The following is a 10,949-nucleotide window of genomic DNA, read 5'->3' as shown; positions in this document are numbered from 1 at the left end:
CGCGTGTTGAGGTCCGCTAGCCGGCCCCCTCCCCCCTCCCGAAGGCCCAGGCACCTGTTCGCCCCAGTCTGCCCCGGGCCCCACCCAGCCGCCAAGGAAAAAGAAAGTTACAAAGGACCAAAGGACGGGGAAACGCGGCTCAACTCACGCCCCTATCCACCACCACCGTTTAAAATTTTGCTGGGGGGCACGTCTGCTCACCAGGGAGAGAGAAAGGGAGAGAACGTGAGAAGTCACCTCCTAGGGGGACTGGCTACGCTGCACTCTTCTCCATTCTCCTCTTGGGATTTTGGGCACGTAACAAGCGTTGTGTTTTTTCTGCTGCTGGTCTGGGACTCGAGCCGCGCTGGGCGGCCATCGGGGGGATCCAAGCTGCCTAACCACCGCCACGGGCTGACCCTCAATACCCGTTTCCAAGTTTCTCTGCCCCTTCGCGGGCCGTCCAGAGTTTGCGGCCCCTGCCCGGTGCAGTCGCTATCGCTCCGGGAGCTTTGCACACGCCGTCAGTCCCGGGACGCGCTGAAAGTCCTTTCCCAGGGACCGGCCCCTTTACGGACACCCCGGTGTGCACGAGGGCGTGTACGGCCCTCAGGACTCCCACCGCCCGCCCTGGGCCATGCACACGCCCACTCCGAAGTGCCTAGCGAGTGTCCCTTAGGGGCCCTGGGTCCTGCAGCGGCGGCGCCCTCCCCGGGTCCCTGCGTCCCGCACGCGCCTGCCGGAGGCGCCGTGGGTCCTGCAGCGGCGGCGCCTCCCTCGGGTCCCTGCGTCCCGCACGCGCCTGCCGGGCGTCTAGCCAGCACGCGCCCCGGGGACTTCCCGGCTCGCTCGCGCGTTCCTCCCGGAGTCGGGGGCTGTGACCCAAACTCCGCAGCCTCACCGTGCTCTTCCTGGCCACCATCTTCTCCAGCTTTTTGGCGATCCTCAGCAGCTCCTTTTCCTGGCCCATGATGGCCTGCGACGCCCGGCGGGGCGAGGGGCGCAGAGGCAGTAGCTGGGCCTCGGGGGCAGGAGGCGCCAAGATCCAGGACGTGCAACCCGCACGGGCCCCAAACACACACGACGCGCACGCCTAGCGGGGGCGGGGCTCCCCCCACACCCCCGCCTGCCTCCCAACTGTGTTGGGGGAGGGTGGCGTGCACTAAATATAGACTTCAAGGACTCACCCGGGCAAAGATTGCCCAGCCTGGCGGGCCAGTTGAGCCTCGGGCACAGCAGGGACGAGGCTTCCAGAGGGGGCCTTCACCTCCCGCCCTTCCAGAGTTACCGCATGTGGGGTGGGAGGGGAGCGAGCAGAGTGGTGTGGGAAGATCTGAGATGTCCTAGTGGTCCTTGCCACTGAGGAAATAGCGCAGAGGGCGCCTGAGAGTGCCCCAGGGCCTGGGGAAAACTTCTGAGCTCGTCCTCGGCACCGCTGCAGTCCAAAGCCGGGCGCTGCAGCTCCGTGCTTCGGTGCAAGAGGAGGCAACGCGGCGCGCTGGAATCGCAGTTCTGGGCAGGTCCTTAAGGCCGGCTCTGCCCTGAGCCGAGCTCCCGCCTCTGTTTCGGTCTGCATACCCAGAGCTCGCTGTTGTAGTGAGGTTGTGTGTTTCTACCGAGCTCCCCAGTGCTGGCAGAAGGGCTGGTCGCGGGGCTACGGAGTAGTGAGGGCTTGGGAGATTGCTAGGTACCGGGAACTGAGAAACCCTGACGCGGGAGCATGGGTGCTCTTTATTTGATGAGGGTCAGGTCAGTACCTCCCCAGAAGGATTCTGTTTGGAAGGATCTTCTTGGGTGGAGGGGTGGAGGGCTCACAAGTGGGCTCACCTCCCCCAGCTGTGTACACATCTGCTTTCCTGTGGGAGGATCTTCCAAGACCTTCCCTTGCAGACCTTCCTAAACCAGTTTAGGCCAGTCAGCAACCAATGCGTGGTGGTAAAAGCGCTGGATCCTACAATACATGGCCCAGAGTTGGAGACCCAGACCTGCAGCTTTAAAAACACCCACGCGAGCGTGCGAGTGTGCGTGCATGCCTAAAATCCTGAAAGGGGAGATGGAGAAGGGATTGCTGCGTGACCACCCCCCATGGGGTGCTGTCTCACGTCCGTTCTGTCTCTCCAGAGAGCACACACACTACAGCAAATCAAACAGGGAGTGAGCATAACAGAAAATGATCTTCAGAGGAGGGGCGGGGCTCAGGGATCTGGAGGGGAGGCATGAAAAGTGGCCCACAGTGTGCAGGCTGGGGAGCAGTGGTTTGGGATGTCCGGTGAAATCTTGTTTCCTAAGAAAGCCTTAGAAAAATCCCATTCCCGGGGCCAGCAGATGGTGTAATGGTTGCATTGCTGAGTTCCCATGTAGTTGTCTGTGGTTCGATCCCAGACCTGGGGGCTTAAAACTCACGTCAGGCACATGTGCGTGTGTGTGTGCCCAAAATCCCAAGAGGAGAATGAAGGAGAAGGGCTATTCCCCTTGGGGGTGATTTCTCACTTTCTGTCCATCTCTCCAGCGAGCACACACGCCGTGTGGCAAAAATCTCTTTTAAAAACAAAGAAAACCCATTCCTGCCTGGGCCAGAAAGACAGCCTGGTGAGGACTCCTGTCTTCTAGTATTCGGTTGTCGGAGAAGTCACGATGTATTTTTGGTTTTCTATGCAAAACTGTGACATGATTTTGCTGACAATCCAGTATTTGCTGAGTGACTGGGATCAGGGGAAGACGGGAGTGGTTTTGTGGGTTCTTTCAGCAAATACGTATCAATTGTCCAAGCAATGAACAAACAGACCCAGTCCCAAAGACGGGGAGACTCAATTTCTAGGCAAGAGAAACCTTAAACACAAACATCATCAATGACTGTATTTGTCACAGCTGAGGAGAGGGACAGGCAGATACCTTACTGACACATCTGAGGGGACCATCACTGCTTGGGGTCATCTTCTCTGAAGAAATGAAGTTTAAATTTAGGGCTAAAGTGCAGGGCAGGAGCCGGGGGAGAGGAAGGGTGTGTCTGTGTGGGAGGACGCACCCATTCCTTGGACGTACATGTACCGAGCACCTGCTATGTGCCAGGCCGTCCTAGCCCTGGGCATGCCGATAAAGCGGTCTTCCTGGAATTCCGAATGTGCAAGCCCAGGGGTGGGAAGGTGCTTGCTCTGTCAGTATTGGAGGAGTCAAAAACCAGCGTGGTTGCAGAGGCAAGGAGGGTGTGTGCAGGGGCGGTGGTGTGTTTATCAAGCCAGCAGGTCTGGGATTCGAACTGCGGTCAGCCAGTAGAATCCAGCTGCCTTAACCACCAGGCTACTAGCTGGGCCCAACAGGTTAGACTTTTATAGTCTGAGATTCTGTGAATACTCTTGGTCAACCCTATTAAAATTCCCCTGAGTTGAAGGGACAGGTACCTTCTTTTTTTTTTTGAGAGGTTTGTTGCTACAGGGCGCATGCACTCGCCAGACAGACAGAGACATAGAGACAGAAAGCGAGAAATCACCCCCCAGGGGGGATGGTCACGCCGCAATCCCTTCTCCTCCATTCTCCTCTCGGGATCTTGGGCACGCACGCACACGCGCTGGGAGAGTTTTAAGACACCAGGTCCGGGACACGAACTGTGGTCGACTATGTGGGAGTCCAGCAACATAGCCATTACGCTAACTGCTGGTTCCCGACAGGTACCTTCTTAATAAAAAAGATCTTTCTCAAACTTCTGTCCATCCCCACCCTGAGCTGTGTGATGTCAAAAGAAGCCAAGATCCTACATCAATGCTTGAAGGACCCTAAAGAAGCGAGTCCAACCCTTCACTGCAGGGATGGGAAGAACGGAGCTCAGAGAGGGCGACTGCCCCGCGGGATTGCAGTGTCCGACCTTATCAGACAGTATTGATACTGTGCAGCGTCGGTACCACCGTACGCCCTCTGCCTACAGTCCATCCAGGAGGCCACCTGCAGACACTTTCTGGACTCAGCTCTGACAGCTTCTTACCTCCTTCTGACTACGCTTTGGGCAGATGGTGAACTGATATCCCCAGGAAGTCCCCCACCCCTGGGGCCAACCAACAGAGGCCGGAGTTGGCGGCGAACACCCCAATTCTCTATTCTTAATCAATACCATCTCCTGAAGGACCCAGACAGGGTTAAGCGGCACTGGTTGCTTCCCATGGTAACCCCTCATAAACACATCCGTTTACTTTTTTAAGTCAAGGTCTGGCCTAGTGGTTAAGACAGCTGGATCCCACATTGGCAGACCCTGTGGTTCGAGCCTTGGCTCCAGCAGCTTGAAAAACCAGGCCAGGCACATGTGTACACGGCCCAAATCCGACAGGATGGAGGAATACAGAAGGGGCTGGGGTGTGGCCATGTGCCATTGGGAGGTGCTTTCTCCCTCTCCTCTGGCAAACACTCATACCCTCCAGCAATTAAAAAAAAAAAAAAGCAAGAAGAAGACAGGGTCGCAGTCTGTTGTGATCTTCCCGCCGCTGTCTCCTGGCAGCTGGGACTACAGGTGCTCGCTATCCTACCTGGCTTTAAGGGGAGGCACAGAAATCAGACCCGGGTCTCCCCACTGGCCTCGGCCTGCTGTGCTCTACGGCCGGACCCTTTACTGTTGTGACCTTACGTTTTCCTTCTCTGCTCTCATTATGCTTCCTGGGGTCACCTCACGAACACCCTGCTTGCCCCCAAATCCTCACCTCAGGGGCAGTCAACGGGGACCATGACAGACTGATAGGGGCTGCGGGGGAGCCCAGCCTCAGGTCTCCACACCCCGAGCCCCGTGCTCCTTCCTCTGCCCCGCGTTTCTCACCTCAGCACCCTGGACAGTGTGGAGCGGATCAGGCGTGGTCACGGGGCTGCACTGTGCACTGTGCTTAGCAGCACCCCGACCTGTGTGACCACACGCTGGTAGCACCCTCCAGCTGCTGCTGGCCCAATCCAAACTGTTTCTGCTTTGCCAAGTGTCCCGGGGACACGACGCCACGGCTGGCTGTAAACCACTGCTGCACGGGGTCTCCCTTCCCTGGTCAGGAGAAAGAAGTCCCAGCACCCAAGTTCCCTTCCCTTCCCTACTGCTCTTCAGATCACAAGATGAAACTACTGGAAATCCTTTATTAGAGATGAGTGAAATATCAAGTCTGAGATGAACAAAGCCAGACACGAGGAGCTCAGCAGACACCGGATCCTGGGGGACCGCAGAGCAGCCAGGTCTGCAAGGGGAACAGCCCGGCCCCTGGCTAGACGGCTATGCTGCCCACTCCCGGAGCTCTCCAGTCTGCCCAGGAGGTCCCAGCAGATGACAACCAGAAAGCTGTGACGGCTGAGCTCTGAGCATGTGCGGTCTAGCCAGGCTGGGCAAGGGACGGCTCTGATTCGGGGAGCAAGCCTTGCCACCTCTGCCTCCCCCCCCCACCCTCCTTTCCCCTGCCATGACAGTCACGTCCTCAGACTGGAAGGCTCCTGAGCTGACCACGAGAGAGGTGAGAGCCGGGGCTCGGCCATCCCCAGCCCTTCCTTTCCTTCCCCGGAGGTCAAGGAGATGGGCGAGTACGAGCGAGTCCTCTTCTATTTCCAGGCTGGGAACCAGAGTGGAGACCCCAGGGAAGCAGTGAGCCCTCACGTGGAGTAACACTGCGAATACTGAACCGCCAGTACAGCGTGGTCTTTGACAGACCAGAATGGATATGAGCTGCAGGTGCCACAGTCACCCGGGTATAAGCCGGAGGACGGTTGGCCCTGCCCCTGAGCCCACGCCCTGGAAACTGGCCCTGCCCATCCCCAAGCCCACCCCAGAGACCAGCTTCCCGGGAAAGGACCATGCTTGCAGGACGTGCCATTCACGTGCATCCCAAGTGCCTCGCACGCCTGCACATAGAGCTGGAATCTGGTGAAGAAATACTAGACTAGTAAACAGCTGAGACCAGTCCCTGGTCCAGCGTCCCTGCTCTGGACATGGAGAATGAGGAGGCGGCTGGTCCCAGGCCGATGGGAGAACGTTAACAACCATCTGACGAGGGGCTGAGGGCTCTGCGGCTAAAGCTAGCTCACGAGGACTCAGATGCCTGGCCCCAGCAGGTAATGAGACAGGGACAAAGACCACCATCGGCCCCAACGCAGAAGGGCCCAGTGCACTCGGCAGGCCCGTGATCCACAATGAGAAGGCCAGCCACAGAAGCACAAGGGAACAAACGCCTTAGTTCCCCAGTCCTGTGGGCTCACGTCCCAGGTCTGCACGCTGGGGTCCAGTGTGCGGCATGCAGGGGCCAGCAGGGAGCTAGTCTTGCAGAAGTTGCACAGAACTCGCTGGGAGAGCCCCAGTCCTTGAGACGTCTCCTTCAGTGACGCCAGTCTAGGGAGAGAGGGATGAGATTGGCGTGTCGTAAGCACCAACCACGTACCGAGTGTTTATCTTGCCCTTCATGACTGTCCTGGTGTCGGGGATGAAATAATTTTCATTTCACAGACACTGAAACTAAGGCCTGAGAAGTAGCCCGGGTCTCCAACCTAAAGACTAGGTTCTTATTACCACACGCCCCACCACGAGTGTCAACTAAATGCCGGGCGACGGGTTTGCAGAATAAAAGTAGAGTACGGATTCAGACTTGTGCCTGGTGCCTGATCTCCACAAAGCAAAGGTAACAATTCCCCAGAGTGACCCAGCTCCTGTGGCTGCCATCCTGGAGGATTCTGGGGGACGGAGGCCACACCCTCGGACACAGCTAGCCCTCGTCTATGCCCACTCCCAGGCGCAACTGCAGGCATGTCACTGTTGAAGATTCGCAATCCGCAGAGAAGCGGGTTAAGGATGGCAGCTCTTGCCCCGCCCTGGTCACGCCCCTCTATTCCCAGAGTCTAGAAGTGCCTGTGGATTCTAGGAGGCTTCTGCACAAGGGGAGGGTTGGGAGAGCCAAGAGCAGGCATCCAGCCGCCCTAATCCTGCCTCTCCTGCGGGGAGGTAATTCCTTCTCTGAGCCACTGCCTGGCTGATACAGCTTCGCTTAGCCTCCCTGGGAGCAGCTAGAGCTTCAGTCCTGTCACTCCTGCTGTCCTCAAGACCTAGGCTCTCTCTTCACCCAGGCCTGGGATGAGTGGGGAGAGGAGCACCAGGACAGGGATGATGGGCCCACCTATAACTGCCGGGCCCCCAGGTACCCCAATCATGGAGAGAGAGGCCTCCCACCCCAAGGTGCCTACTCCTGACGACTCTGCCCGGGGTCCCGAGCTCCTACCAGCACGTTCCTTCTGGACGGAGGCTGCCTGGCTGAGGGACCATCTTCCAGGCTCCGGGCCCCCCGCCGATAGGAGCGAGTGCTTTCGGAGCTGGAAGGCAGGGAAAGGCAACATGACCTGGTGTCGGCTGGTGTCACCCAGCGATCCCTCGGGATGGGGAGAAAGGGTACACGCACAGAGCAAAACTAGGGGCTTAGGAAAAGTGGGTGGAGAGTCCACAAGGCCTCAGGCTGGACCCACAAGCCCAAAAGGCCTGGACTGACCCCCACAGGGCTCTGGGGCAATCCCAGGCTTACTTCTCCCAGACTCGGGACTAAACAGGTTTGCAAGGAAGGGAGAGGACTGACTTCCAGGTGAGGACAGACAGAGTGAAGTCCCCAGGCCCTCTAGAACAGGCCCCTGGGGTGGGGCCCGACCTTCCCCCCACCCGCCCCAGCTACAGCATGTGGGGTCCCAGCCTGCTCCCCAGCTCTCCAGGCCAGACTCGGGAGCAGGGAGGGAGAGGGAAAGGCCCTCCCGCAAGGTCCAGCCTTCCGCCATCTGTCACGGGCCGCAGGGCTGGACTATGACTTGGTCTCCAGACAAGAACTATTTAGAGATGGGAAGATAATGGCCCCTTGGAGAGGTCAGACTTGCCCAGTCCCTCACCAACCTGAACCTGACGGGAGGATACATCTCTGCAGGGGTGGGCCCAGGGCTGGGTCGAGAGGTGCCCAAGGGCTGCCGGAGGCCTTCCTCGGAGCTAGATGGGGCTTGGCTGAAACCCCCAGGTTCAGTAGGGCTGGTGAGGCTAGAGGAGGAGGAGGCTGCTGGACTGTCCAGGCCTTCAGGAGTCTCAGGGGCCTCAGGACTCAGGCTGGGACCATCTGGACGATCTGCAACGAGAAGCGATACAGCGTCTTATCATGTGCGCTGTGCTCCATTTCAAAGCAGTCTTGGCGTCTGGGCTCAGCATGGTTCCCCCACCTGCTCCTCCCCATCCATCTCTGCAGCCTCTCCTCCCCTCCAACTGCAGCAGTCACTCAGTCATGCGCAGCAGACCCAGGTGGACTCATCTTTTTTTTTTTTTTTTCCCCTACAGAATGTATGTGCTCACCAGAGAGACAGAGACTAAAAGAGAGGGAACGTGAGAAAGCACCTCCCAGGGGTGGCCACCACAGTGCTTTCTCCTCCAGTCTCCTCTCAGGAGTCTGGGCATGCACAAACATGAGCCCTGTGTGGTTTTCAAGCTGCCGGGTCTGGGACTAGAACCACATAGTCACCCTGTGGGATCCCTCCACCTTAACCATCATGCCACTGGCCAGCCCGCCGACTTGCTTTCTCGCTTCTGCTCACAGCCTCTCCTCTTGTCCATCCCTCAGGCTCAGCTCAGATGCTACTGCCATCGGGAAGCCTCCCTCAGCCGCACCCATCCCGACAGGACACGCTCCCTCCCTCCCTGACATCCCAGCAGCCTTTCCATTCCCTCGACAGAGAGCAGCCAGGATGCACTAGGTGTGGGACAAACAGCAGTCACCAAAGCCCAGTCTCTGCCCGTGGGGCTTATGTTCTCTGTCACGCTGTGCTTTGGATTACAATGTACTGCATCCGGTTTCTCTCACCCCCAGGGCTATGTCTTGGTAGCACCCAAAGGACTCAGGGCAGATGCTCTATAGACTCTATTTTTTTTTTAAATGTTTTTTGCCATACAGCGCATGCACTCACTGGAGAGAGAGTGAGAAAGAGAGAAATCACCCCCTGGGGGATGGCCATACTGCAATCCCTTCTCCATTCTCCTCTTGAGATTTTGGGCATATGTGTACACACATGTACCCAGTGTGATTTTCAAGCCACCTAGTCTGAGACTTGAACCATGGTCAGCCATGTGGGAATCTAGCACCTTAACTACCATGCCACCTGCTGGCTACTATGGTGTCTTTATCACGTCAGTGCTGTCCTGAGGAATCTGGGTCTAGCTCCACATCAGAGCGACAGCTGAGGGGACTCGGGTGTGCTCCTGCACATCTGTCCCTCCTGGGCGGCAGTGGTGAGGACAGGGACTGGCACAGGCACTCTTGGCTCAGGGCCCAGCACACAGCAGCCCTCAGCGAGGGCCATGATAAGCATATTTCAGGGCAGCTGATACCATACCTCCACTGGCAGGTCCTGCACGGCCTTGGCTCACAGCCCGAGAAGAGTTTTTGACCGGCAAGGGTGGAGGACAGTCCTCGCTCTGGCTCTGAAGGGTGGCCAGTCCCAGGCTGGCGACAGTCTCGTAGGTCTTGTTGTTGAGGTTCACTCTCCCGGGGGCCCAGCGGGCCTGGGCTGGGGGCTTCAGAGGGCAGCGCTGCTGGGTCAAAAGCGTGGGAGGGAAGACAGCCTGGTTCCTCCAGTTTGGCCCTGCCCCGCCCCACACCAGCCCCTGCTGGCTCTGTCCATCCACCATCCACAGGCCCCAGCCGAGGGGCCAGGACCCACCTTCTCTTCCTCGTCCTCCTCGCTGTCAGAGCCAGGCTCCGTAGAAACAACCCAGGAGTAGTCGACATGCAGAGGGAAGACCAGGGTCCCCGCCTGGGCCTGCTCTAGCTGCCAGAAACACGGGCACGGCAGTTACAGGTCAGGGGCTCAGCCAGGAGAAGGGGGCAGGGCTCTCCCTCCTCCCTGAGACCTCACCAGTTCCTCACACTCCTTGTGTTGCTTCTGTCTGGCTATGTCCAGGGCTGTCTCCCCTGCCTCGTTCACTGTGAGGGGTAAAGTCATCGTCATGGTTAGGGTCAAAGAGATATGACAGCTTCGAGGTTGAGATGGGCCCCTGGAACCAGAGTGTCTGGGTTTGAATCCTGGCTCTGCCACTTCCTGGCTATGAGACCTTGGACAACTTACTTCATCTCTCTGGAACTTAACTGTCTCTTCTATAAAATAAGTGTGAAGGACCAGCCAGTGGTGTGGTGGTTTAGGTGGCTGAATCCCATATAGAAGACTGCATGGTTTGAGTCCTATACCTGGCGACTTGAAAGAAAAATAATAAAACATGCCAGGTGTTTGTGCATGCCAGGTGTGTGTACCCAAAATCCCTAAAGGAGAATGGATGGTGGTGTGGCATCCTCCTTGGGCAGCATTTTTCTTATCTCTCTCTCTCTCTCTCCTGAAAGTGCACATGTTCTCTGACCAAAAAAAAAAAAAGAGAGAGAGATATTCACAGAGATATTCATAACCACTTGACGAAGTTGTTGTGAGGATTCAATCAATGAACACACACTCAATGTATAGAGTGGGCCCGCGGGTGGTGTTGCAGTGGAAGCGGCTGGGCATGGGTGCGTGGTGCCCGAAATCCCATGAAGAGAATGGGGGAGAAGGGATTGCAGCATGGCCATCTCCCTAGGAGGTGACTTCTCACTTTCTCTCCCTCTTTCTCTCTCTGTCTCTAACAAGCACATGTGCCTTATGGCAAAATTAGGGGAAAAAATGAAAAGCATAAAGCATCTACTTGGCCAGGTACTATTAGAAATACTACTGTATCGACTTCTTCTTCAGCCGGGAAGGACGTTGCTGCCGAGGCACGGTAACTGCCATGGCTTCCAGTGCTTCGGCGAAACCTCAGCTGCGTGGCCTTCTGGCCAAGCGTCGGCGATTTCATATTGTTGGAGCATTCATTGTATCCCTGAGTGTTGCAGCTTTCTGTAAGTTTGCTGTGGCTGAACCAAGAAAGCATATGTAGATTTCTCTATGGAAATTATGATTCTATGAAAGATTTTGAAGAGATGAGGAAGGCTGGT

The 10,949-nt window shown here is 57.2% G+C and overlaps 2 protein-coding genes across 5 annotated transcripts in view; both read right to left on the bottom strand.

Annotated features, from left to right (window-relative positions):
• The window catches only part of TCEA3 (transcription elongation factor A3), a 58,405-nt gene extending 57,317 nt beyond the window's left edge, over positions 1-1,088 (bottom strand). For 2 of the 3 annotated variants that reach the window (XM_014586523.2, XM_006145152.3), the window contains exon 1: positions 881-1,088. In XM_014586523.2, the coding sequence (XP_014442009.1) occupies positions 881-949 (69 nt within the window). In that variant the 5' untranslated portion in view covers positions 950-1,088. The remainder of the gene's footprint in view (positions 1-880) is intronic. The other variant, XM_006145151.3, reaches the window with a different exon arrangement.
• Positions 1,089-5,056: 3,968 nt separating this feature from the next.
• ASAP3 (ArfGAP with SH3 domain, ankyrin repeat and PH domain 3) overlaps positions 5,057-10,949 on the bottom strand; it is a 50,969-nt gene continuing 45,076 nt past the window's right edge. Inside the window, exons 20-25 of one of the 2 annotated variants that reach the window (XM_006145150.2) lie at positions 9,847-9,914; positions 9,652-9,759; positions 9,325-9,523; positions 7,847-8,069; positions 7,194-7,284; positions 5,057-6,313 (exon numbers count right to left, since the gene is read on the bottom strand). In XM_006145150.2, the coding sequence (XP_006145212.1) occupies positions 6,239-6,313; positions 7,194-7,284; positions 7,847-8,069; positions 9,325-9,523; positions 9,652-9,759; positions 9,847-9,914 (764 nt within the window). In that variant the 3' untranslated portion in view covers positions 5,057-6,238. The remainder of the gene's footprint in view (positions 6,314-7,193; positions 7,285-7,846; positions 8,070-9,324; positions 9,524-9,651; positions 9,760-9,846; positions 9,915-10,949) is intronic. The other variant, XM_006145149.2, reaches the window with a different exon arrangement.

The sequence above is a fragment of the Tupaia chinensis genome, unplaced genomic scaffold (genome assembly GCF_000334495.1).
Source record: "Tupaia chinensis unplaced genomic scaffold, TupChi_1.0 Scaffold000146_1, whole genome shotgun sequence".
Taxonomy (NCBI): domain Eukaryota; kingdom Metazoa; phylum Chordata; class Mammalia; order Scandentia; family Tupaiidae; genus Tupaia; species Tupaia belangeri.
The sequence above is the reverse complement of the archived record's forward strand: the minus strand, read 5'-3'. Positions and strand labels throughout refer to the sequence as shown.